The sequence below is a fragment of the Panthera onca genome, chromosome E1 (genome assembly GCF_046562875.1).
Source record: "Panthera onca isolate mPanOnc1 chromosome E1, mPanOnc1 haplotype 2, whole genome shotgun sequence".
NCBI lineage: Eukaryota > Metazoa > Chordata > Mammalia > Carnivora > Felidae > Panthera > Panthera onca.
In genome coordinates, this window is record NC_138352.1 from 53,326,120 (window position 1) to 53,354,043 (window position 27,924).

The following is a 27,924-nucleotide window of genomic DNA, read 5'->3' on the forward strand; positions in this document are numbered from 1 at the left end:
AGAAATCACTGCTGGGGCCTACAAGTCCCACAGGCCTCTTGGTTACCCTTTTCTCCTAAGCTTAGAAATAAAAGACCGCAAACTCAAATTACCAAATTGAAGTTACCCACGTCCCTGAAACAGAGGACTAGTTTATTTTTAGTATTAAAGAGATTAATAGCTCTCATTATTCTGACTTCTCCATATTCAAAACTCACCTGCTCAGAAAGTTGCAAACCCAGTTTCTAACAGGTCCTACTAATCATTACGAAAGGACTTACAACACTAAAAGTTACGTGCATAGGAAAGATCGAAGAGTAGAAAATGCCAAACAGAGGTATCCAGAGAGAGAGAAGGCCTGTGATTGAAATACTATTTTGTGTCCAGGGTTCAGGAATAAGATGCTTCTGCTGGGAGCTGTGAAACCTTTGGTCTCCAAATTGGATGACTGAGTTCTCTGCAGTGACATTTTTGCCCAGTTTAATGCCATCAGTGGGAGGAAGGGACCTGAGGAGGAGGAGGAGGAGGAGGAGGAGGAGGAGGAGGAGGAGGAAGAAATTCTCAACCTCTGCTCAATCACCAGCTGCAGGCTTAAGGCTCAGAACTGAGGGCAAAACCACTCAAGGCCTGACCTTGAAGGGCGCTGGGACAACTCAGAAAACGAATCACTTAGCACTCGAGTCAAGCCGGTCAGTTCCGTCCCAGGGCCCTTGTGCTGGAGACCCTCGGAAGGCTGGGCGCCAGAGGGGAGAGCAGGCCACGGCTAGTTATGGGATTTAAAAAGTAGTTGTAACCCACAAGGATGGAAGTAACAGCCCTCACCACATAATCAGCATGACTCCACCCTTAGGGCAGCAGGACTGAGTAAACCCCTAATAATTTCACGTTAGGCAGGGTCTTGGGTCATAACTCCAAGTAGAAGCTATAGGTTCTACCCTATCAAAATCTATGTACGGTATAGATCCAAGAGGCCGGAACACTCAGAGACTGTGGCAGAACACGTGGTCTTCGAAGATCTGCTTCTCTTTTGCTGGGAAGGTCTTGTCACAAATCGGACAACTCAAACAGAGGGGCTGTGGGCGTTGCTGCTCTGAGGTGAAATCAAGAATGTCGCCAGCAAAGTCGGATTTGCAGGTGGGGCACTTCTTGACGACGAGCTGGGAGGAAGGGCAAAGAGGTCAGCACAGAGGCAAGCTCTAGGTAACAGGGGCCACGTCCCGTGTTCTACGAGATTCTCAGCACGGAGCATAATGCTCGGCCCACGGCAGGTGCTCAGGAAACAGACGACGAACGAACCGATTCACGTTTGGAGGCCCTCCCCGGGGCTTTCTCTACCCCAGGGGTGAAAGGACCCACTAGTGCTAAAGCGGTCAAAGAGCTTCCAGCCCAGGAGGGACACGGGACATGCCCTGTTGGACCGGCTGCCTTGTTCGCATCTCCTCCCTAGTTCCGGTACCTCCGCTCACGGGTGGAGATCTACCCGCCAGAAAGCTGGCGGACGGACCGGGCTTTCTTCTCCCTGCCTCGACAGGCTCACTCGGCTTCGGGTTTTGACCCAATCGATCCAGCTGACTTCCGGAATTATCACAACGAACCAGGCTCCCTACGCTTCTCCCATGAACTTGAGCAGGGGGGGACATTTCTCAAGGATTTGATGTGGGCACTCTCGTGATTCACGTACTTACCAGGCTTGGGGCAGAACTTTCCTGGATACCTGAGGATAATAACAAAGATTTCGTTCAGTGAAAGAAATACCATCCCTAAGGTTCTCCAACCGTGATGCAGCAGCTGTTTTCTGTAACTCTCTTTGTTCCCCTTTCTCCCCACTGCGTCTCTTTCTCTCGCCCATGTACCATTAACTTCTGACAGAGGGGATCCAGGTCGACGATAAAGGGAAAAGAGGAAAAAAATAACGAAGTGGCGTTTGTGATAGCCATGCATATTTCTATACAGTCAGAAAAAACAAATAAACCTCAGTATGGGCAAGACGAGATTTTAACAAAAACAGCCACGATTTGGGAAGGACACAACTTGAGAATAGGTTTGAAGACTGAATCCGTGCAAACAGGTATTTTTAAAGGAAAGGCTTAGAAAACAGTTTTTAAAGAGGAAAACAAAGGTATACCCCTGCCTGCTGTAAAGATTTGACTGGGGCTCTTAAGGGAACACGGCTGCTTTAAACTGCCCAAGAAAAGGCAATGAGGTCTTCTATTGCTTTTGGAGACAAAGGAGAAGTTCCCTGTTCCCTCGTGCCTGGCAAGGGCACTCTGACCCCTCAGTCCTTGAGTGACAAGACTGGTTTTCACCCCCACTTCTGTCCTCCAAACCACCCCGGGGTCTCTGTGGTGCACGTTCCTGCCACCCTCGGTCAGGCCATCGAGGTGGCCGCCATAACCGCCCATTCCTGGGTGGCAGACCCCACCTCGTGTGCTTCCATTTCCAAACCTTAATTAGCTTCCTCGGCTTTGTGTGTGTATATCTTCTACACAGAGACATTTCTCTGATTTATATATTTGGAATATAGCCACGGGACTCAATTTGTGTCTGCTGCCTCTAGGCGCATGATCTGATTTGCGTCTTCTAGATTCAGATTTATTTCTCAATTAACACTTCTCGCCTGGCAATCCTTCTATTGGGGGTCCTCAGCTTCTGCCCAGCAAGTCTTAACAATGAGACTGGTCTTAATTAGCATCGCAGGCCAAAAAGAATCTTAGTGGGGGGAAAAGGATGCGGGCAGGGGCCTTCGGGCTCAAACGGCAGTTGTCTCTTACCGGAATAGGGGTTTCCATAGACAAGGGCCGGGTTTTGTCCTGCACCTCCTTGATCTGAAGTCGGCGCTTGGTATGGCAAGGAGTCAAAATCCAGACCCATGTAACTCAGCAGTCTGCTGTTCTCCCTCTTCAAAAGCTAGGGACAGAACGTTGGAGAGAGAGACATATTGAAAGACGACGACAAAGAATGGCCACAAGCAAGTGGAGAGGGGATTGCCCGCTTGGCAAGGTGGGAAGGCGGGAAAGAGGTAGCTCTCGATGAACAGCGGGGCCCTGGGGGGTCCCGGGAAATGATCATTTGTAATTCTTCTCCAGAGAAAGCAGCGGCCTCAACACCCTGAAGATCTCAGTTCTTTAGACCTGAATTGAAATATATGCTGCATTTTGTTTAGATGAACTCAAAAAAAGAATTTTAAGCCTCTAAATCACACACCAGCTGAGGTGGGGTACAAAAGTTGGGTGCCTACAGGAGGGCGGCAGGAGCTATATTAAGGTTGAAGCTGTTGGATGCTATTGAGGGTAAAATGGTTCTTTTAGTCTCCGTCCCACCTTCCCAGAACGATTTTCTTACACAGTGTGAATACTCATCTGATATGACTTTCCCGTCTTCATGTTTTATCCTTTCAGATGGATACACCAATAGAGAGAGAGAAAGAAGGAAGGGAGGGAGGGAGGGAGGGAGGGAGGGAGGGAGGGAGGGAATAATGGGAAGAATGAGAGAGAAGCTACGAGGAGGACAGACAGCGTTTAAAGCTCTTATAATTAGTAAACTGCCCCTTGACATCTTAAAAGGGCTTTACTATTGGTTCTTAAGAAAACTTTCAAATATCAGATCTTGGGGTGCCTGGCTGGCTCAGTTGGAAGAGCATGGGACTCTTGATCTCAGGGTTGTGGGTTCGAGCCCCACTATGGGGGAAGAGATTACTTAAAAAAAAAAAAAATCTTAGAAGAAAAAAAAATCAGATCTTTTTCCCTGTTGCAAATTGTGTGTCGTCCCTTCTTCCCATGAGCCTACATGGGAAAACAGAGACTGCAAAGTCAAGGTGTATTCCTCTAAATCAAGAGGATGAGAATAACAAGACCGGAAACAGACTCCAAAGGTCCCTACAGTACTGAAAGGGGCATAAATGGCATAATCAAAGCCAGAAAAGATCACTTGGAGGCACAGCCCGGGAGGGTTTCGGAGAGGGGAAAGATGGAGAACCTCGGGAGGTGTGGATCCAGGAGTAGAAGCCAGAATGCACCGACACCTTTGATGCAAGAGCAGGAAAGTGCCTTTGTGTGCAGCTTCTTTTAAAAAAAAAAAAGTTTTGGGGCGCCTGGGTGGCTCAGTCGGTTGAGCGTCCGACTTCGGCTCAGGTCACGATCTCGCGGTCCGTGAGTTCGAGCCCCGTGTCGGGCTCTGTGCTGATGGCTCGGAGCCTAGAGCCTGTTTCGGATTCTGTGTCTCCCTCTCTCCCTGCCCCTCCCCCGCTCATGCTCTGTCTCTCTCTCTCTCTCTCTCTCTCTGTCAAAAATAAACATTAAAAAAATTTTTTTTTAAATAAAAAAAAGTTTTAACTTACTGTTTTTAATAATCTCTACACCTAAGGCGGGGCTCGAACTCACAACCTCGAGATCACGAGTCCCATGCTCCTCCGACTGAGACATCCAGGCGCCCCCAAGTGCAGTTTCTTTATTTAGGGCCATCATCCTCAATCAACAATAACTTGTGTTTAACCCACAGCAGAAAATAAATGTTGGTTGAATGAATGAATGAATGAATGGATGAATGAATGAGGGCGCGAATGAATGCACAGCATTTTCTTAAGGGCCCACCAAGGGTCCAGCGATAGTACAGACCATCACTTCTGTCCTGGTTTAGTGGCAGAAAAAAAGGAGAAAGTTGTGCCGAAGGAAAGGGGTCCCTCAACTAGCACAAAAAGGACGTAGGATATGATTCCCCAAAGACAATACCTACAATAGGTATGAAGTTAAGAGTAAAATTAATTTAGATCTTGATCAAGGCTGTTCGTTTCTTGTTGATTCCTGCCACACCAAGCAAGTTTCGGTTGGGGAACCAAGAGAGAGTTCATGGGAGGTGAGGAAACCAGACTAAATTTGCTCTCAGGAGCAATGGTCTCACCCACTGTCCCAGAAAGGGCTCTTTTATTTACCTCTTGGTCACCACATCTCCGGGTCACTCTGCTCCCTCCCCTTAAAACCTTGAGGTTTTCGCCCTCCGTACACACTCACATCATTTTCTCTTTCCAATCTCTCTTTCTCTTTCTGCAGAGCATCATATATAATCTTGTTCTCACTCAGTTTTTTTGACAGGCCAGCGTTCTCGTCCTATCGGTAATAAAAAACAATTAGGGTTAGGATCACATGCTGTCATCCGGATCCCAAGTGGGGGAAAGCGAGGGGCCTGTAGAGGACCTGCTTTCCCAAACTGGTGGGACTCGGGGGTGGGGGGGCAAGGGAGCTGGGGCGCAGAGGAGGAGACGCGGGCGGTGTCGGCTTACAGAGAAGTGACTTAAGATGCTGGGAGGCCTGGGCCGGCATCGAGATGCCGATTTCTTTTGGGTTAGTGGCAGTGTAAGCGACCAAAGATGGAAAGGGCGACAAGCTTGGGAAGAGCCTCCAGACGGACGAATCAGGATGAGGGCTAAACGGAACCTTGTTCGACCGCACCCAGCCATGGAAATGAGCGTCTCTGTCTCGAATGAACATCTCGCTCAAGGCGGCGCGGGGCGCTTAGGCTGGCGCGACCCCCTCCCAGGGAGGACGGGCCTCTGGGCTCAAGTAACACGGAGGACGGAGGAACCCTGGAAGGCATTCCTCCGCGGCCACCGGGAACCCAGGCTGAGGTCCTGGGCTTCCCAGGATGATGACCTATGTTCAAACACCCCACAACGGGTAGGCTTGCTCCCACCTCCTGCCTCCACACATGCACACGCCTCACAAAGACACTTAAGCTAGTCCTATCAGTTGCGTTTTTGTTTTTGGTTTTTTTTTTTTTTCCAAGATTTTTTTATTTGAATGCTGGTGCCCGGACTGCCGTGTGCTTCTAGCCGGCCCTGAGGTAGTAATGCGGGAGGGACTACCCGACGACAGTGCTCACTGCTGGCTCCTGGCTCCCCATCCCCATGGGCTCTTGCTGGCTCTTCTGGTCCTGCTTCACTTCCTCAAAAGGCAGAAATAAGAAAGGACTATCTGAGTCTACGCAGACACCTGCTCGGTGGTTACAAAATCCTTCCCTGAGATCTGTGCCGGGGGCCGAGATTTCGGGGGGGTCCCCAGACTGGTTTCTGGCCGTCCACGCCTCTTTTTAGCAGGAGATTTTTTTTTTTTTTTTTTAGAAATGTCTCTCCTGAACAAGGATGGACAGTCCTCTGGGCTCTGGGCTTGGTCTAAGCACCACAAACCTTCACACCCCTTGCTGCCTGGGCCCCTTATTTCCGTCACCTACCAGCGCAGCAGCCCTGAGTTGCCTGATCTGTTTGTGGAGTCGTTGACACTCTTTGTACTTCTCTAAGAAACAGGCTTTCCCGGCCTCTACCTTTGCCTGGAGGCGCTCCACGTCTTGTTCCTAGGCTCCTGAAGCATAAGATACGTGGTCCTCATAGCTGGGGTTCCTTGGGATAGGTGGGGAATGAAGAATGGAGCGCCTGGGTCTTGGAAAACACTCCACGAAAACCCAGGGAACCCACACCCGCCACAAGGACGTTCAGACCCCTGAATGGCCACGGGTCATTTAAACGAGCGATTCCTGGGGCGCCTGGGTGGCTCAGTCGGTTGGGCGTCCGACTTCGGCTCAGGTCATGATCTCGCGGTTCGTGAGTTCGAGCCCCGCGTCGGGCTCTGTGCTCAGAGCCTAGAGCCTGGAGCCTGCTTTATATTCTGTGTCTCCTCCTCTCTCTGCCCCTCCCATGCTCATGCTCTGTCTCTCTCTCTGTCTGTCAATAATAAATAAACGTTAAAAAAATTGTTTTTAAGGGGGAAATATTCCCATGTTTAGTTGTTGGTCACCAATTCAATTTCTGAAAAACATCAGTGTGGCCGAATAAAACATTTCTCTGGGCGGCCGATTTGGTTCGGGAACAGAGTTCAGAGAACTTTGTTTTCCTCCTTAGCATGCGAAAATATATGGTCTCTCATATATACTGGGACTCCATAGTTGACCGAGTAATGACTGAGTGAATGCATGATGCCTGTGTGATAGGATTTATAAACCCAGCAGCTGGATACCCTCCAGACATCAGGGTTTCTCATACCCTTCTATCAATTGAGAAAATGGGGCTTCTTGGTACCTGTCATCACCACGAGGCCTCTTTTCCAACATTCTATTCTACTATAGGAAAAGATCAGACGGTTAGGCTTTCATTACTATATTATTATAGCTCAGAATAATTTAGAATGCTAATTGCTAATATTATAGTTACAACAAAATCTGTTTTGACTGCTGCCATATCCTCTAACCGTACAGCTTAGCGCTACAATTGTTAATTTGTCTGCCCCCATAAGAACTCTTTAAGGAGGGAGTCGGGTTACTCTGGGTCGTAACCTAGTCCAAGGTTGTGTTTACCACAACCTGTCATGTGGTTTCACTTTCGGTATCGCTCTGCCATTCACCACACCGCAGAAACGGCCACCTCTCTGAGACGTTTTGTAAACGACAGATTCTCTGTCCTCTTCTGGGTCGAGAGCAAAACGTCCGGAGGCGACCGCTATCCCCATCTGTCTTTTTTATCCTTTCCGTCACCTGAAAACAAACCCTTCCCCTTCCTTCCCGTAGGCTCCCTCCCCCGAAAGCCATCCGAAGACAGACATGCCTTTAACGCTTGCTGTTTCTTCAGGGTGGTTGTTTCTTCCTGCTTCAGCTTCTCCTCTACCGTCTGCTCCAGCTTCTTCTGGCGCTCCTTCTGCACGGAAATAGATTTCAGTACCGCCGCTGCGGAAACACGGGCACACGCGCACTGGGGAAGGGCCCGCTGAGCCGATGAGCGAGCCAGGATGCAGAGACAGAGGGGAGTCTGCCCTTGCTGGCTTCTGAGAACAGCCACGAGGCCCCTCATTTCAGGTGGCTTCCTCCGAGGCCTTTCCCGGAGCCGGCGATAACCCAGGTATACGACAGAGTAAAGAAAGAACAACATACGCTTTCCCGCGAGGGCCTAAAAATGTTAGTTTCGTCCGTGACTCTACCTGCTGGGTTAGAGTGAGAAGAAGCTGGCTGTTTTCCTTGTTCAGTCGCTCCAACTGCTCTGTCTTATCTTGATCTCCCTGGACGAGCTTCTCCATTTCCTTCTCTCGAGTTGACAGCTGGGCCTAAAGCAAGATGAGTGAATATAACCAAGATATGAAGGGACCACCGAAGAGGGAGACAGTGCTAGTTAATGAACGCTAACACAAAGGGGTGTGTGTTCCGTAGCAACTCCCAACTGTCAGCCAGACACCCCTGGAACGTTTTCTCTTCAGCTCTGCCTTACACCCTCAGTAGCCGAGACTCGAATGAGGACAATTCAACCAGCTGCTCTTTAAGGTACAGCTTCCTCAAAACAAGAGTGATTCAGCTGCTATCTGCTTTAGGTTCTAGGCTTTTGAGAAAGACTTGGCTTGCAAGGATTTTATAGCTAAAAGAAAAAAGTCTGGAAACCACTGGGAGAGCTGACAGTCCCCCATTTTTAAAAAAAGATTTTTTTTTTTTTTTTACATTTGTTTATTTTTGAGAGACGGAAAGACAGAGCACAAGAGGGGAAGGGGCAGAGAGAGAAGGAGACACAGAATCCGAAGCAGGCTCCAGGCTCCGAGCTGTCAGCACAGAGCCCGACGCGGGGCTCGAACCCACAAACTGCGAGATCGTGACCCGAGCCGAAGTTGGATGCTTAACTGACTAAGCCACCCAGGCACCCCCCAGTTTTTTTTTTAACGTTTATTTTTGAGACAGAGAGAGAGAGAGAGAGAGCACACGTGAGCAGGGGAGGGGCAGAAAGAGAGGGAGACACAGAATCTGAAGCAGGCTCCAGGCTCTGAGCTGTCAGCACAGAGGCCGAAGCGGGGCTCGAACCCACGAACTGTGAGATCATGACCTGAGCTGAAGCTGGACGCTTAACCGACTGAGCCGTCCAGGCGCCCCTAGTCTGATGTTTTGAAAGGCACGCTTTGGGCACTCACTACGGTGCAACGTAGCTTTCTCTCTCTGGGCCACCAGGCAGGCATGGTGGCAAGGGGAGGACAACGCACTCTGGCAAAGGTCCGGCATCACCTACCTGGAGCTGCTCCACCCTGACTCCCATCTTCTCGTTTTCTGAGGACATCTTCTGGTTTTGTTCTTTCAGTCTGCGGAGGTGAAAAACACGCCGATCGCGGGTCAGATCCCCCAGGCCTTCAATGATTTAAGGCCGCCTTGGCCCTAGGGCCGCGGAGTGAGTTTAAGATCCACTCCTCTTCCGTCCCGTTTCGGCTTCCTGACCTCAAACTGCCTGCATTCGACAACTTTCACGTTAATACTGGACTTCAGGTCGTGTCTCCTTACCATTCAGATCCTGTCTAACCTAGAATCATTCCTATCACTGTCCTGATGGCAGGACTGTTTTCTAGGGAGTTCTGGAGAACTGATCAGAGCCCGGCCAAGGGTGTCTACAACACGCAGCTCCTCCCGGCCGGGAACCACACTTACTGAAGCAGCTCCGTCTCCCAGCCGTCCTTCTGCGCCTTCGCTTCCTGTTCCAGCTTCTGAGCGGTGCTCTTTAGAATTTCTAGCTCCTCCTGCAGAACGTCAAAGGAACCGACCATTTCTAAGCCATTTTTTAGAATCTCAGGCATCCAACAAATATTCACAGGACACTTACTACGTGTTAGGCACTTGCTATGTGTCATGACACAACAGTGAATGAAACGTCCGAGTAAGGGGATTTCTGGATTAACATGTTCTCAATCTGTTCTTTCCCCAAAACGTACACACCGTAACTTCTCTTCCCCTGGAGCTTGTATCTGTCCATTAATTCACTAAGCAAATGTTCAGTGACTGCCTAGGAAGCACTGTTCCTGCACTGCGGACACGGCAGTGGGTGAAATAAAGTGGCTTTTCTCTTTGAAAGGTGCTATCCAATACATTCCTGAATGCTGCGCACGTAATTAAAAGTCAAGTAGCCACATTCAAAAAAGTAAAAAGAAACAGATACAATTAATTTTATTAACGGCATATTTAACCCAACAGGCCTAGAATATTGTTTCAATATGTAAATAAAAAGGAAATATTTTACTTTTTTTCTCATACGAAGCCTTCAAAATCTGTTATATACTTTACGCTGCCAGAGTATCACAATATGCCCTGTTTCAAGTGTTCAATAGCCACCTGCAGCTGGTGGCCACCGTACTGGTCCCAGACATTTGTTTTTTCTTCCCCAACTTCATTTTGCACTGAAGCCAAGCCAGCGTATCAATAATAACTCGCTGCTTTTATTTTTTTAATTTTTTGACTCGCTGCTTTTAGCTCCAAGACTTACAAATGCATAGTCTTTTAAAAAATAATTTATGTTTATTATCTATTTTTGAGAAAGAGAGGCAGACAGAGCAGGAGCAGGGGAGGGGCAGCGAGAGAGGACGACACAGAATCCGAAGCAGGCTTCAGGCTCCGAGCTGTCAGCACAGAGCCCGACACGGGGCTTGAACCCATGAACGCAGATCATGACCTGAGCTGAAGTCGGACACTTAACTGACTGAGCCACCCAGGCGCCCCATTTTTTTTTTTTAATGTTTTATTCACTTATTTTGAGAGAGTGTGATTGCATGCAAGTGGGGGAGGGGCAGAGAAAGAGAGAGAGAGAGAGAGAGAGAGAGAGAGAGACAGCACAGAGTCCAGTGCAGGGCTCGATCTCACAAACTGTGAGATCATGACCTGAGCCGAAATCAAGAGTTGGACGCTTAACTGACTGATCCACACTCACTCGCCCCTGAGCTGCCGGGTCATTTTAAGGAGTAAGCGAAGCTTACTTCACTGATAAAAATACGCTTAATTACAGTGGCACACAGTAGGTGCTGAATATTGGCTTGTGTTATCATTACAACTGGTAGCAGGTAGGTAGGCGAGCTAACCCAAGAACCCAGACCTTGTGATTCCTTGGCTAGAACCTGGCAGGTGAGCTCCTGGCCAGACGCTGATGGTCGACAGAGAGCTTGTGAATTATATACCTATGCCACCCCTGTTACCTCACTGCCTACGATTGGCCAGATCTGTATCTTGGACCTGTCATCCACTTCTATACCAGCCCAGGGCCGAGGACATCATGGGCACTTGTGTGACAGCAAGGTATAAAGAACGGTCTGTCTGGGAGCGAAGAGAAGTGGGTTCTAACCCAGTGGGATCACTAAATTGACCTCTTCCTCTCTCCTTTGGGCCTCGGGTTCCTCACCTGTAGATCAAGGGCTCTACAGATGGTGACTGCCAACGTCTGCGTGTTCTGGAAACTTCTAAGGCATGACCTCAGGGTAATTAAGTTTATAGTCTTTAGAGAAGATTCTCCTCTTTAGCTCCTTGCATGCTCAACTCTCATTTACCACCTGCTGTTTTGAAGGATGTTTCAAAAGAGAAGCAGCAAGGACTTAGGAGAACTTGCAACCTTGCCTCCATCCTCTCTTCTCCCTCGATGTCCGGATCCAGCTAATCAGAGAAAATACTTTATATTCTCCGTACGAACTAGGAAGACGCCACACCGCCTGAGTTTGAATCCTGGCTCCACCATCACTGATTAGCTGTAGAAGGGAGCACTTGCCCTTCAGGCCTCAGGTTACTCATCTGTAAACTCGGGGTAATAACAGTGCCTATTCCAGAGTTGCAATAAGGTAATCCACAGAAAACTTTCAACGCTGTGCCTATTCAAAAATATGAGTGTGAGGGAGGGAGATCACAGGCCAAAGAGAAAGTGGTGCCGAAGAAGAGACACCACCCGCTTGTGACCTCTGTACTCCAGTCTCATTACACGTTTTGCTTGTTTGTTGAGTTGGTGTGCAGGTTCACGGTGAACCAGCAGCCATACCTGCGTCTTGTGGAGCTCAGCCTGCGTGTCTGAGTTCTGCTTCTGGAGGCTGACACAGGTGTCCTTCAGCTCCTGGTTTTCTTTGCAAAGCTCCTTATTGCGCTGCTCGATTTCCTCCACCTCCCCCTACGAAAGAGCATTCCATCAGTTCGTATTTGACCTTTTGTAGCTCGACGGATAGTCAAGTGCCGCTGGCGGAACGTTCCCACAGGCTGGGATGCTGAGGGTCTGCTGGCTTCCCACTCACTATTAGGGCATCTGTGAACCTCGAATGGGAACACCTCCTCAGGTGGGAGGGGAAGGGGGCCGTGTAGGCATGTCTGGATAATTGCAACACGGAGCCCGCCATTACCAAGAAAGGCAGGCAAACAAAATGAAGACCATAAAAAGCGAAAGAGTGGCTCATCTTTCTGGGGTGGAGGGTTGGCTCCGACCGCATCCTTGTGTTTGTCTCTGCATGCCTTTCCCACTGCCATCACTGCTCTCCGTGGCCACTCGGCAAAGGTGACGGGCTGGGCTTCCCTTGGTGGGCTCCTTGGGAATGCGTGAGGGGACGAGGGAATAATGGCAGTGACCCAGCAGGGACTGGGGACCCAGTCAGGAAGCCCAGAGGAAGGGAGATTAAACAAACAGATGTCAAGACCCACTAACAACACGTGTGAATCCGTCTCAAGGCTGGGACAGGATATGGGGTGCAAAGAATCCAGTTTTGACCAAGTGGTGTATCAATAAAGATATCATCTCAGTACTGGTTTATGTTTACGTTCCGCTGACCCCATGGGTGAAGATACGCTTGACCGCTCCTCTGCCTGAGTGTGTCCCAGCCCGTCCAATGTGACGTCACCGGACTAAGAGATATGGAGACCAACACAAGGATTTGGAGAGGTCTCCCCAGAATTATTAAAAGCCTGGACTAGATCTATTAGGAAAGGTACATGGACTGTAAGGTGCTTGCCCAAGAAACTGGTCAAGAAATTTTAGGATTATAACCAAGATACGTGGGGTTGGAAAGTGGTTAAGACTTCAGTAAGAAAACAAGTTAAATACGTTTCAAGAGTTTATTTTTAAGTGAGAAGCGATTCACTGTAATGACTTTTGAAAATATTTTTTTATGAACCCCAAAATATATTTCTACTTAAAAAAAAAAAAAGTTAAAAGGGGGAATGACAGAAGAATGTGGATTCTTCTTGCAAATGCTTAGTATCGTTTGTCTCTCCTATTGGATGAGCTTCGGGACAGTAAGTGATTTAATCCGTTCTTCCCTGCCCGCCACGGGGCTGGATGGAAAGAGGGCATCCTATGAAATAACTGGGTAAGTAAATGAATCTAATACTCATGTGGACCTGGCCCTGGGCCAGAACTAAGAGACACAAAGGATATTTGGTGTGTGCCTCCTCAGAGGAGCAGAGTCATTTACTGTGGTGCTAAGATGTGATGACAAAAATTAAGCAACTGGAAAAGTGAAGGGAGTAACTGAACGCCAACGGAGTTACAGAAGTTTTAGAGAAAGGAGAAATCACTTCTTGTGATTCTGTTCAATGTTTCTACGTCATTCCTGAGTAGGTTTGAGTGGGTACAGGATACATTTCTCCCAATAGCATCTGTTAAGGCATTCAGTAAAGGCTTATTTTTTTGATTCAAATTCTACCCTATCCTGAAATTACGATTTTTTTTTTTTTTTTTTAATTAAAGTAGGCTTCATGCTCAACGTGGGGCTTGAACTCCTGACCCTGAGATCAAAAGTCACATGCTCCAGGGGCTCCTGGGTGGCTTAGTCGGTTAAGCCTCCGACTTCGGCTCAGGTCATGATCTCACGGTTTGTGAGTTCGAGCCCCGCGTCGGGCTCTGTGCTGCTGACAGCTCAGAGCCTGGAGCCTGCTTCGGATTCTGTGTCTCGCTCTCTCTCTCTCTGCCCCTCCCTTGCTCACGCTCTGTCTCTATCTCAAAAATAAATAAAACATTAAAAAAAATTAAAAACAAACAAAAAAAAGAGTCACATGCTCCACCAGCTGAGCCAGCCAGGTGTCCTGTGAAATCGCTACTCTTAATGGCGGGAAGGGCTCGAGGTGAGATTTACAGACCTGAGTGGTAACAACCAGGATGTCCTCTTCATTTTCTGGACGGAACTGGAAAGGGATACTTGCTCCCCGGACCACGCCGTCCTGATCCACATAGCAGAACTGGTAATACTCATCATCCTTGGGCAGGTAATAAGCTGAAGACGCAACATGATTTTTAATCCAAAATTAGGTCTAGTAAGAAAGCTGAAAATCTGGAAGTCTTTTTATCTGCCCCAGAAAGCTTAATTAAGCTCAAGGGAATCCGTGTTGGCTGCGGTCTTCAACACCTTTGATCCGGTATTTATTTTCCTTACCTTTGAACTGGACCTCCTGCTGTTTGGCTGAGTGGCTGTTTAGGTCAACGGGCAAAGAAACCCACATGAAGGTGTAATACTCCCGGGTCGTCTTCCAACCCACCTGCAATGACAAAAGGTTCTCATTCAGCATCTCAAACTGCTCAGGGGAGAGTCCTGATTTGGGCTCTGTCTTCTCAAAATACACTTGCTTTTGATTTGTTGATGTTGAAAGTAAAATGAATTCAGTATGATAAGATCCACCCACCATTGGATCAGATCTTTTTATTAGTAAGTTTTTTTAATATTTATTTTTGAGAGAGAGAGAGAGCGCGCGTGAGCGGGGGGAGGGGCAGAGAGAGAGGGAGACACAGGATCCGAAGCAGGCTCCGGGCTCCAAGCTGTCGGCACAAAGCCCGACGCGGGGCTCGAACCCACGAACCGTGAGATCATGACCCGAGCCAAAGTCGGACGCTTAACCGACTGGGCCACCCAGGCGCCCCCAGGTCTTGCTTTTTGACTCATGACAACTATATGTGGTACAAGGTCTGATACAATTAGAAACTGGCCTGCACACCTGTACAGTCCAGAATGCCTAGAAATGTAAACTGGCCGCTCCACACCCAGGACAAGAGTTCCAAAAATTATTAACACCAAGTCAGAGAACGGTGAGTGACTGGGGAAAATCTGGGGTTGTGACTCTTGATCCTGCTGTCTTCTTACAACGCTTCGTAGAACTTCTTAATCAGAAAGCCCTTCTGATCTGCCTTCTCCACTGGTCAGTCCTCTCCTGTGTCCAGTCCAGTCTCATCACCCAGACTGACCTGGTTAGACTAGCATATCTTTAAAATGCACTTTTTGAATAATGTGCATGTTGCGGAGTAGAGGGGCCAAAGGGTTCTGAGATGATGAGGCCCCAGGAAACTGAGCCCCGTCTACAGAATTTTCTTTCTTCAGTGTTTTTCTTAACACGCGCTTAAGGAAGGCCTTTTGGTGCTTCTGGTGGTCATGAAGGCCCCTTCCAGGTATTGAAAGCATTAAGTCATGATATACGGATACTGTAAAATATGCCTCAGAGCAGGAAGCCGGTTAAGTGGAAAATATTCTCAGTAAAGTCGAAGGAGGGTAAAAGATGGCTCAAATCATATCGAGACGGTAAGGGCACACCGGAGAATAGAAAGGGAGCCATTGTGTCTTCAAGGGGAGAACACTCAGCAAATGAGAAGCAGAATTACATCTATTGCCGTATTTTGACCCTGCCTGAGCCCAGTGGGAAGAAGAAGAACTAAAAATAAAATTCCGTTTTTATATACGAAGGAATCAGTGCAGGGTTGAAAAGGCGACACTGAACGCTCATCAGAACGTACCAGGGCATGTTTTAGTGTCTCATTAACACGCACCCCATCGCTGGAAACAGCCCGGAGCCAGCGCGGCCTGTGGTTGGTACAGGAAGCAGGAATTTTATGGAGTCTTCATTCACATCCTGGAGTTTCTTAATGCACTGTGACCAAAATATCTGGGAAGGCCTAAGAATTACTGCGGTCTTGGAACCAGGAGACAACTTCTGGCCGCCTGTGATTTCTGGCCTTGGGTCCCCCACCTGAGTCGCGCTGGTCCGGGCGCGCTTCTCGGACCTGTCCCCTCTCGGAGACCTTGGGCACAGGTAAACGCCCAGGTAAAGGACAGCCTGGAGCACAGGGCCACGCGCTGAAGGCAGGGAAGCTACCACCTGCTTGAGGCTCTATCGGTGCGGGCAGCTTTCGCTTTATTGAGAAGACGAAGCACAGTGGACGCTGAAACCAAGTTCGCGAGCGCCCGCGCCGTGCCAGGAAGGCCCAGGGTCAGGGCTGGGGAGGAGCTGAGGACTATGGTCGAGACTGCGCCGCAAGAAGGCTCAGTTGGTGGAACGTGCGACTCTTGACCCCGAGGTTGTGAGTCTGAGCCCATGCGGCGTGGGGTTTCCTTGAGAAAGACCTCGTTGCAAGAACAAACACCGGGAGGGCTTTCCGAGGGAGAGGTGAGAGATGACACTCTACAGGCAACTCTTCGCTCTCTAATATACCATCTGCTGTTCGTGTGAACTCAGCAGAATAGCGCAAAGGTTTAGGCGTCCAACACACTTGTTCCCCACTTACTCACTGGGAGACCTCAGGAAGGTCACGGTCTTGGGTCTATTCATTTTTATTCACCTGTGCACAAGAGGGAACACGCCCACCTGAGGGTGCAGCTGTGCTGTCAGGATCAAAGGGCACACGCACACGCATGCGCACGCATGTGCACCCATGCACGAGACCTCATCAGGGGCCCCTGGGGGGCTCAGCCGGTGTAGCGCCCAACTTCAGCTCAGGTCATGATCTCGCAGTCTGTGGCTTTGAGCCCCACGTTGGGCTCTGGGTTGACAACTCAGAGCCTGGAGCCTGCTTCGGATTCTGTGTCTCCCTCTCTCTCTCCCCTCCCCCCTACCCCCCTACCCCCGCTTGTGTGCTCCCTCCCTCTCAAAAATAAACGTAAAAACAAAAAAAAAAACCTCATCAGAGACATAGCACACTCTACGTTCTCAAGAAATTTGTGTTCTCCTTATGAGCCTTACAGCTGTCTTTCCAGGGGCGCCTGGGTGGCTCAGTTGGTTAAGCATCTGACTTCAGCTCAGGCCATGATCTCATGGTCTGTGAGTTCGAGTCCCGCATCGGGTGAGTTCCACTTCTCTCTCTGCCCCTCATGGGATTCTCTCTCTCTCTCTGCCCTCGTTCACTTGCATTCCTGCTCTCTCTCAGTAATAATAAAAAAAAACCTTTCAGGCTCCTGGGTAGCTGTTCAAATCAACAGCTTTATGAACAATGAATATTAGAAGCCATTCTTTGATTAACCATGCTTTCTTCATGGAGTCATGGCAATACCTCTGAGATGCATGAAGCATTCCAAATATAGATGCATTAAAAATATGCCTTTAAACATTCGTTTTTAAAAAAACATAAGATTTTCACTTGGCTTATGGTTAAGTCCTCACTGGAAGTTGCTAAGTGCTTGGGAAATATAATCAATCTAAGCAAAACAGAAGGATGACCGTGTTGCAAAAAAAGTTACAGATCGCATTTCAAAGGCTAATTTTTTTATTGCCGATGTCTGCATTGTCCAGTACGATAGCCACTAGCCACAGGAGGCCATTTAAATTTCAATTAATTAACTTTTAATTAATTCACTAGTCACATCTTAAGTGCTTGACAGCCACATGGGGCTAAAGGGCATTGTCCTAGACAGTGAACGTGTAGCTGAAGGTATAGCTCCCTTGTAGAAAGTTCTACCGGCCAGCTTTGCTACATACAGGGAAGAGAAAAACAACTACTAACTTCTTTTCAAAATGGGAAACACTGATGTGTCAGTTTTCTGAACATCCTGTATTTTTTTTTTTTTTGAAGTTTATTTATTTTGAGAGAGAGAGCAAGCACAGGGGAAGGAGAGAGAGAGAGAGAGAGAGAGAGAGAGAGAGACTCCTAAGCAGGCCCTGCACTTTCAGTGTGGAGCCCGACTCGGGGCTCAAACTCACAAACCGTGAGATCATGACCTGAGCTCAAGTCAAGAGTCGGACGCTCAACCAACTAAGCCACGCAGGCGCCCCCAGAACATCCTTTAGTCTAACAGCTCAATATCCTTCGGTCTCAGGAGGTGTCATGATACTTGCCAGGGTCTCTCTGGTTGTCTACTATCCCTGCCTCTAAACACCAGCTTCCATGGCTCCATCAGTTAGCTTGGAATTCCAAACAATTAAGGAAAAGTGGCTCCATGAGGGATGTGAACAAACGCCAGCTCCTTCCCTGTGTTGTCAAGAAGGATGCCTGATTTCAGGACGAACATTGGCAAACAAGCACATGACATACTGAGATGTCAAAACAAAGGTCACTGACGTTGGAACTCAGCGATGTAAATTACTTAAAATTTGACCTTTAGCTCCTGTCTCTGGATATAATAGGAAGATCTGTCATTATGATGTGTGTGTGTGTGTGTGTGTGTGTGTGTGTGTATGTGATGTGAGAGACAGAGATACAGATGGGGGTGGGGAGAATGGGAGGCAGAGAGTGAGTGGACTATAATAAAAAAGTACCACTTCTGTACTTGAACCAGCAGGGTAATTAGACACTAGAAGAGGTCCCTGAGGGACCTCAGAAAAATTCCTCTCCCTGGAAATCTTTACAAAGAAGCAAGACGTATTTATTCAGGAACAAACTTCTCGGGTGCAGGATGTCAAACCGGGTAACTTCTCAACATCCTTTTCAGATCCGTAATATTCATATTAAAACACTCTACTAAGTTGGAAAGCAATATTTAAGATCACGGAAATTACGTAAGGGGCCACTCATCCCAGTCAACTCACAGGTGGACATTTCAAAATAGGATTAATTTTAAAACATTTACATTTGGGGGCGCCTGGGTTGGTCAGTCGGTTAAGCGTCAGACTTCGGCTCGGGTCATGATCTCACGATCCATGACTTTGAGCCCTGCGTTGGGCTCTGAGCTGTCAGCACAGATCCTTTTCTGTCCCTCTCTCTATCTGTCCCTCTCTCTCTCTCTCTCTCTTGAAAACAAATAAACACTTAAAAATAAATCAAGGGGCGCCTGGGTGGCTCAGTCGGTTAAGCGTCCGACTTCAGCTCAGGTTACGATCTCACAGTCCGTGAGTTCGAGCCCCGCCTCGGGCTCTGGGCTGATGGCTCAGAGCCTGGAGACTGCTTTCGATTCTGTGTCTCCCTCTCTCTCTCTGCCCTTCCCCCGTTCATGCTCTGTCTCTGTCTCGAAAATAAATAAAAACATTAAAAAAATTTTTTTTAAATAAAAATAAATCAATAAAACATTTACATTTGGTTTTTGAGCACTTACTCTAAAGATGCCGATCCAATCCTTTCGACGGGGAATGAACTGTTGGGTGAGTGTATAATAGCATGTGACGTCCCCTCCAGGGACGTAGAACTTCTCCACGCTGTTAAAGATGACCTGAGAGAAATGACAATGATCCAGCAAGACAGCGGATGTGGGGGGATCTTCTACGGTTTCTTCCATGGTGAGCGTCCTGTTATGAGACAGGGGACAGAATACGGCTGAGAAACGGTTGTCTGAAATCTGTGAGAGGTTTCTAGGAACATTCCATTCGAGGCAAGTCAGGAAAAGCAAAAGCCTGACAAGGATTGAGATCATACAACTTGTTTTCTGTTTCACTTTGAGCCATTTTGCATTCAGAGCTTCCTATGCTAGAACTTCGTATGAATGTCTTTGAGCTCCACCACCCTCACATACCTTTATTCTCCGCTCATAGCTAGCTTGGGCTACTTTTTTTTTTTTTTTTTAATTTTTACTTATTTTCGAGTGACAGAGAGCATGAGCGGTGGAGAGACAGAGGGAGGGAGCGACACAGAATGTGAAGCAGGCTCGAGGCGCTGAGCTGGTAGCACAGAGCCCGATGCGGGGCTTGAACCCACAAACTACGAGATCATGACCCTGAGCCGAAGTCAGATGCTCAGCCGACTGAGCCACCCAGGTGCCCCTAGCTTGTTCTACTTCTAAATGTCTTAAATAAGTAAGGCAGCCTAGAGGAAAATAACCTGAGCTGGGAACTAGAAGACCTAGAGTTTAGATTTTTCATCGCAGCAAGTCCCGTGACTTCCAGAATGTCGGTTTCTCAAGCTGTCAGCTTCTCCATTCAGTTGCATTTATCCTATAATTAGTGAGTCTTTGCATGTATTCACTCTGCTAGGAGCTGGGCAGAGGTGCAGGAAGAAAGATAGGGTTGAGAGCAGGGGGTTATTTGACATGCAAGGGGACAAGCATGGGTTCTGAAATGAAGTTCAAATTCCAGCCTCGCCACCTATTAGATGCGTGAGCTTGAGCAATTCACTTCATCAGCTGGGCCCTAGGCCTGTTTCCTCACCTGTAAAACGGAGCTAATAACATCTACCTCACTGCCAAATGGACAGAATCCGTGCAAAATGCTCTTGGGAGATAAATAAACTTAAAATTTTTGTTTAATGTTTATTTATTTTTGAGGGGGGGGAGAGAGACTGAGTGGGGGATGGGCGGGGGGGGGGGAGTCAGAATCAGAAGCAGGCTCCAGGCCCTGAGCTGTCAGCACAGAGCCCGACGCAAGGCTCAAACTTGTGAATGAGATCATGACCTGAACTGAAGTCGGACACTTAACCAACTGAGCCACCCAGATGCCCCAGGAGATAAATAAACTTAAAAAAAAAAAAAGAAAGAAAAAAAAAAAAGGGACGGGGTGCCTGGGTGGCTCAGTTGGTGAAACATCTGACTCTCGATCACGATCGGCTCAGGTCACGATCTCATGGTTCGTGAGATCAAGCCCCGCATCAGGCTCTGTGCTGACAGTGTGGGGCCTGCTTGGGATTCTCTATCTCAAAATAAATAAACTCAAAAAAAAAAAACAAAAACAAAACAAAACTCCACCCAAGTTATCTTAAAACAACAACAACAACAACAACAACAACAAAAAACAAGAGGGAGAGATGCCAATGGTTAGAGAGAAGAAGAAAGGCTTTGAGGAGTGAGTAGAGTCCTGGATGATCCCTCAAGGAAGATGAACGTTTTGACAAGCGGGTTTGGGGGTGACAAAACTCCAGGTAAGTGAAATGGCACGCATAAAAGCAACGAAACAGAGAAATGCTGCCCCCCCGTTCGGAGGACGGCAAGCGAGTTGGATCCCTATCTATAAAATTGGGGATAAAACCTGTATATCACCTTCGCAGGTCACGGTACAGATAAAGATGTACTCAAGGATTAGAAAGTATTTGGGAAGTAAAACAGTATATAAAAGAAACAGAGTCTTTTGAATTGTTGAGACCGGCTATTTCCTGCCTCTCAAAAGTCACCTGCTCTTCCTTCTAAACGCCACCCTGGTCTAACATTTAGTGAGTCCATCCATGGTCCTCAACCCAGGGTTTCACTGAGCGATGGAAACATATTCAGTTGTACACAGCACATGAAGGAGAGCTGAATCCACGGGAATGCAATACCTTACAAATTTGGCTGCTGGAACATGCTAGAAGATTGTATACACTCAACTTCTTTTTATTTATTTTAGTGTTTGTTCTTGAGAGAGAAAGAGAGAGAGCACGCACGTGCAGGGAGGGGCAGAGAGAGAGAGAGAGAGAGACAGAGACAGAGACAGAGAGACAGAAACCAAAGCAGGCTCCAGGCTCTGAGAGGTCAGCACAGACCCTGACGCAGGGCTTGAACTCACAGACCATGAGATCACGACCTGAGCCGAAGTGGGACGCTTAACTGACTGAGCCACCCAGGCGCCCCATATATGCACAATTTGTAAAAATAAGTACAATAACCAAAAAACATAACTCTTCTAGCCCTGCCTGACCCTATTTATTTATTTTATTTTGGACTCTAAGCAACGAGGCCCCTTCTTTCAACTCCTCCAGTAGGCAATTTTTCACAGAGAAGGCGAGAGGACTTCGATGGCACTGAACTGCCTAGTCTCGGGATTGAGCTAAGGAACTGAGACATGTATTGGCTTTCTGGTTTGTGACACAGTTTAGCCACATCCGCAACCTCAAACCTCAGATCGGTTTTTCTGAGGAAGGGGGAGGTCAGGTCCCCATCTAGGTCAGAACCGGTTCCTTTACGATAAGCGGCTGCCTGTGTGATCTCTTGGGTGCTACGGGAGGGTGGCCACGGAGGGCTTTCTCTGCTTGCGGACCTCTCTCTTTCCTAGGGGTCTCGAGTCATACTGAGGTCAGCATATTCCCTCTGTCCTCGGCCTGGAACGTTTATCTGAGCTTGTAAAGCGACCTAATCTGTGATCTGTGGATCATAAAGAACACGCGGGTAAGAGGGGCTTCAGGGCCTGTCTCTCAATTAACCTGAGTACCCAACTCCGTCTTCTTTTACTTCCTAACACTATCACCCCAATGTACATCACATAATGCCTAGCCCATAGCAATTGCTGATTAAGTATTCACTGAATAAATGAAATGCATGAGATTCATCAAAAAATGAAAGGAAGGCGCTTTGTAGGCAAACAATGGTGTGAATGACGATGCGGCTCATTTTTTTGAGGCCCTGCTCTTAATTTTGTTGGAGACCCTTAGAGAGGCTGCTGTTTCTCAGCTTTCCCTTTTCTGAAACAGGGTGAAGAGATGATTATCTCCAAGTGCTATGTCAATTCTCGGTATGGCTGGTTCAGCTGGCCTAGCTGGTTCAAGAGCCAAAAAAACAAAAGGCACAGATTTGATTTCCTTCAGGACCCATAAAATTCACACTCCATTACCCACCTTCTACACACTCAAACTCTGGCAAGCTGTTTTGCAAATGGATGTTACTCTGAAAGGCAAGACCAGCCAAGGGTAAGAGGGCTTCGTGTGATCTCTTTCCTTACTCGAGAAAACAATCAATCAATGAGCTCGTGAACAGAACACTGAAGAAAGGACAGCGCGCGCGCACACACACACGCACACACACACACACATACACACACACGAGCTCATGTCCTGAGGCTTGAGCGTACAGCCGGTGGAAACTCTCTCTTAACATTCATCTGAACATCTAATCATCTGCCTGGAAAAGTCCAACAGTCTTGGTTCCTTGCTTATCAAAAATGTAAGACCCCGTGAAGTTTCCCATTTCAGAGATCTCATCACCTTCCCAAGATGACTCAGAGGGCACCTATGGCTCTCTAGGCATTTGGAACTCAGTTGTTCTTGAAATAGAAAACTCTCCTCCACAGAGACTGAGAAAGGGGTTGAGGAGGCAGGCAGACTGGAGAACAGCAATGGCTCTGTTGAGGCCAAAGCCGAGGACAGAAAAGGCCATGGGTTAATCTAGAGCATAACCATGCCAATCTGAACTGGGTCAGTAAAGAGGTCGCTCATTGAATTTTTTCTGGAAGGAAGGTATCTACCACTAATTTTTAAGGTCAGTTGATTTTTTTTTTTTTTTTTTAAGTTTATTTTGAGAGAGACAGAGACAGTGCGAGCAGGGGAGGAGCAGAGAGAGGGAAAGAGAATCTCAAGCAGGCTCCGCAGTGTCAGCACAGAGCCTGATGCTGGGCTCGAACCCACGAACCATGAGGTCATGATCTGAGTAGAAACCAAGAGTTGGATGCTCAACCAACTGAGCCACCCAGGGGCCCCAAAGTCAGTGATCCTTGAACCCTTCTTCCCCCCCCCCCCCCCCCCAGTGATTAAGTTGACTGTTTATAGAAGGGGCGGAGAGGATATGGAAGGAAAAGTAGAATGATTTAAGCAATGGAAGGAAAAGTGGAAGGATTTGAGCATCAACTTCCCCTTCTTTTTTTTTTTTTATTAAAAAAAAATTTTTTTTAAGTTTATTTATTTTGAGAGAGAGAGAGAGAGACAGGGTGTGAGTGGAGGAGGGGCAGAGAGAGAGGGAGACACAGAATCTGAAGCAGGCTCCGGGCTCTGAGCTGTCAGCACAGAGCCTGACGCGGGGCTCGAACTCATGAACTGTGAGATCATGACCTGAGCCGAAGTCGGACGCTCAACCGACTGAGCCACCCAGGCGCCCCCGACTTCCCCTTCCTTAACCACTCTTCCCCCATAGAACCACCATCATTTCTAATGATGTCCACCATCATTTCTAATTCTGATCATATCCAGGGAGGGAAGGAGAAAAAACAGAAAAAACGTAAAAGTTAAACGTAGAAGCCTGGGGGCGCCTGGGTGGCTCAGATGGTTAAACATCCAACTCTGGATTTCAGCTCAGGTTGTGATCTTGTGGTTTTTGAGTTCGAGCCCCACCCCCATCAGGCTCTGGGGTGACAGCGAGAAGCCTACTTGGGATTCTCTTGTTTCTCCCTCTCTGTCTGCCCTTCCCCAGCTCGGTCTCTGTCAAAGTAAACAAATAAACAAACAAAAATGTAGAAGCCTGGAGAGCTACTGAGTCATGAAAAAGCAGTGGGATGAAATTAGGTCTCCTAGAAATCACGGGCTGGTATTCCACTTAACTCCTTCTTCCTACCCTCACACCAAAGACTAGCCACATAAGGAGTGACCAAGGGGCGCCTGGGTGGCTCAGTCGGTTAAGCATCCGACTTCAGCTCAGGTCACGATCTTGCGGTCCGCGAGTTCGAGCCCCACGTCGGGCTCTGGGCTGATGGCTCAGAGCCTGGAGCTTGCTTCCGATTCTGTGTCTCCCTCTCTCTCTGCCCCTCCCCCGTTCATGCTGTGTCTCTCTCTGTCTCAAAAATAAATAAACGTTAAAAAAAAAAAAAATTAAAAAAAAAAAAAAATAAGGAGTGACCAAGGCCAAGAAGGGATGTCTACAAGCAAACGGTCGAGTATGGGAAGATAACGCAGAGGTTCAACAAACCGTCAGAGGCACTTTACTTGGACTGTGATTTTTCAGCTCAGTTTCCGAAAGGATTAGGGTTCTCAGAGGATGTATGCAATAACAGGCAATGTATTTTCAAATGAGTCCCCTGAACTGGCTTCTGGCTTCTAAGAAAACCTGACACATTTTCATCTAATGAGCTTTTCAAGCCTAATCTACTACTCCCAGGACTGTTCCATGAGGGCATAGATTCTGTTATGCTCTCCTGAAAAGGAACAGCTAATTCTACTTCGGCTCTCTCTGAGTGAATTCATAAAGGACACGGATATGCTTTTTAGCAGAAAAATCCGAAAATACTACAAAGCTTCCTGGTTCAGATTCTAACAATGCAAATACTCAACCAAATCAACTCACCAATTTTTCTAAAGATTCTCCCCGTGTATGCCTAACCAGGAAGAAGAAATAATCTCAAAAATAAAAATAACTAAAAAAAAAAAAAAATAACTGAAGTTCTGTTGTAGAGTATGCCCAACATTTTTGCATCAGCCTTTCATACCAGTGGGCACATGTTTAGAGAAATAAAGACTATCAGTAGTGTCTCTGGATTAGTGCCCAGAAGGAAACCAAATGTTTCCACAGCGAAGAGAGAAATGCAAACCAATTCTTCATTTGGGAACAGTAAAAACAAAGATAAGCAAAAAAACCAAACCACATTTACTCTAATTCCTTCATTCTGCTTATGCAACTTTCTAAACTAGTAGCAATTAGCAAAATGCATGAACGGATTTGAATCCCACTCCTCCCAGGCCCAAGAAGAGATACGTACTCAAAACTACCCTTAGAGAACATGGACAGTGGCCACTCTGGGTGTAAGGATGGCCATGAGCAAAAGCAAAGACACACAGTCACTGGTCTTCAAACTATTGAGCCACTTGTTGGAATCCAAAATTTCCAAGTTCAGGGGCACGTGGGTGGCTCCACTGGTTAAGCATCTGACTCCTGACTTCGGCTCAGGTCATGATCTCATGGGTTCCTGAGTTTGAGCCCCATGTCAGGCTCTACGCTGACAGCACGGAGCCTGCTTCGGATCTTCTGTCTGTCTCTCTCTGCCCCCTGCCCGCTTGCACTCTCTCTCTCTCAAAATAAACAAAAAAAAAAAAAAAAAAAAAGACTATTAAAAAAAACAAAATTTCCAAAATCATTCTAGTTCTTTTTTTTTTTTTTTTAAAGTTCGTTTATTTTGAGAGAAAGAGAGAGAAAAAGAGAGCACACACATGTGTGCACCAGCAGGGGAGGGGCGGAAAGGAGAGACAGAATCCCAAGCAGGCTCCCGGCCAGCAGCACGGAGCCCTATTCGGGGCTCGCGCTCATGAACCCTGAGATCAAGACCTGAGCCGAGATCAAGAGGCGGGCGCTTAACCGACTGAGCCACCCAGGCGCCCCTCATTCTAGTTCTTTACCTAAAATCTTTCAGAGTACCTTAGAAAACTTGTGGACCTCCCGGAGGCTTTTATTTTTTATTTTTTTTATTATTTTTTAAATTTTTTGTTAACGTTTATTTATTTTTGAGACAGAGAGAGACAGAGCATGAACAGGGGAGGGGCAGAGAGAGGGAGACACAGAATCCGAAACAGGCTCCAGGCTCTGAGCTGTCACCCCGGAGCCCGACGCGGGGCTCGAACCCACGGACCGCGAGATCATGACCTGAGCCGAAGTCGGAGGCTTAACCGACTGAGCCACCCAGGCGCCCCATCCAGGAGGCTTTTAATATTCCTCATTAACAACGGTTGGGATTGGCTGCCCAGCTTGTGCTAAGCAGGCCCTCCACCACACCCCACACCAGTAGAGGCAACGGTACCAGGGAAGAAAAGAAAAATCGTTCTGGGACAGGAGATGCAGGCAACCAGAAGAAACCGTTTGAGAGGCTCAAAGCCGTGTCCTCCACCTCTATAACGAGATGGTACACTTTTTTCCTTGAAAGGGGTGACCGTGCTGACCCCTGAAATGACATGGGTGGGGACAGCGTTTCAAGTGTAGTGGGAAGGGAGCGAGGCTAGGAGCCAAGGGGCCTGGCTGGGTTCCTGTCCTAGCTCTGCGATCTTGACCAACTCACACTCCCTCCTTTTAGGCCTCAGGATCCCCATCAGTAAAACGCATGGATCAGGCTAGAAAATCTCTAAGAAACTTTCCAGCGATCATGGTGATCCTAAGTGAAAGAAAAAGAAAGCGAAAGAGGTCATCTAAACGGCCTCTCTTGTCATCTAAGGAAAGAAGGAACCATGGTATGATATCAACAAGCACAAAGTTTTTAAGGAGCCCTGGATGTACCACCTGACTTGAAAGATAATACAGCTTGTCGACACTAAGTAACTCACTGTCTCTCTCGGGGTCCTTTCCACTCCACAGCTGTCATACCTGCTCAAGGGTCGAGTTTCAGGTAGAGGCCCTTTGAAAATACCCGTGAAAGTGAGTCACCTGGGTAGTTCCTAGTCATGTACTCTCCATAATCTACGAAGACCGACTGCATTAAGAGTCTTTTGTTTGAAACGGTTTTTGCCAACGGGGGAAGTTAAGTTATAATACATAGCATCTGTGTTATTCTACTCAGCTCCAGCAAAGGCCACTTGTTGGCTTGCATCAGGAACAAAAAATCCAAGTGATCCGGAAAAGTTAACACGCCTGGGCGGGGTTGAAATCCTAACGGGGAACATTAGCACCTACACTAAATTGGGGTGACGGTAGCGGTGAGGAGGGGCTACAGGAGATCAACCGTAAAAAAGCAGGTCACTACGCTCGTTCCTCTCGGCTGCCTAGAATATCTCCAATTACAGAAGGCCTCATCTGAAGGAAAGGGGCTTTGGGGATCACAGACAGGGAAACTGAGGCCCAAAGAGAAAGTAACTTGCCTAGGGTGACCGGGCAGAGCGCCGCCGCAGCCTCGAAGCAAACAGCGATGCTGATGTCGTCAAGGATAGGGATTAAGGAACTGCCAAGACCTCAGCCCACTGGGGGGGTGGGGGGTGGGGTAGATGACGCTGTGACGTCAAGACCCTGACTCGCCGTCAGAGGGGTCCCTTCTGCTCAAGGAGCCTGCCACCCGGCCACAAGCGCTGAAGCTCGGCCCTCCTCGGGAGAAAACTGCCCCTCAACCCTCCAAGGCCACGGGAGGGGCCCCAGGGGCTCCATGACGCCACTCACACTTACTGTCACCCTAGAAAGATGGAAGCTAGTGAAAACCGAAACTAGCCACATCTCTGCCTGCCCAAGGTGCCTCCTCAGGAGTGGAAGTCCGAATTTGGGGAACCCGAAGGCCCAACTGCCCCTAATTGCCCTCCTTTCACTCCAGGGACTCACCGGGGGTAGCAGCCGGCGTCGGCACAACAGCAACAGGGCAGGGCAAGGGACAGGGGCGGGGCTAAAAACTCCTGGGACCGCAGATCCCGTCTGATCCCGCCCACCACGTCACAACGGCTACCAAGCTCCGCCCTCGCCGCGATGT

At 48.0% G+C, this 27,924-nt stretch overlaps 1 protein-coding gene across 2 annotated transcripts; it reads right to left on the bottom strand.

Moving 5' to 3' along the window:
- Nucleotides 1-96: 96 nt before the first annotated feature.
- CALCOCO2 (calcium binding and coiled-coil domain 2) lies at nt 97-27,898 on the bottom strand. 2 transcript variants are annotated; one of them, XM_060646311.3, is made up of 13 exons: nt 27,780-27,898; nt 18,993-19,182; nt 14,142-14,244; nt 13,849-13,982; nt 11,768-11,893; nt 9,409-9,497; nt 8,999-9,068; nt 7,935-8,057; nt 7,565-7,654; nt 4,986-5,081; nt 2,751-2,886; nt 1,665-1,693; nt 97-1,136 (listed from the first exon to the last, which is right to left on the bottom strand). In XM_060646311.3, the coding sequence occupies exons 2-13, from the start codon at nt 19,170-19,172 to the stop codon at nt 960-962; spliced, it is 1,353 nt and encodes a 450-aa protein (XP_060502294.2). In that variant the 5' UTR covers nt 19,173-19,182; nt 27,780-27,898; the 3' UTR covers nt 97-959. The 2 variants fall into 2 exon arrangements, with proteins under 2 accessions (XP_060502294.2, XP_078293390.1); XM_078437264.2 differs by lacking the exon at nt 27,780-27,898 and adding an exon at nt 26,539-26,610.
- Nucleotides 27,899-27,924: the final 26 nt, after the last annotated feature.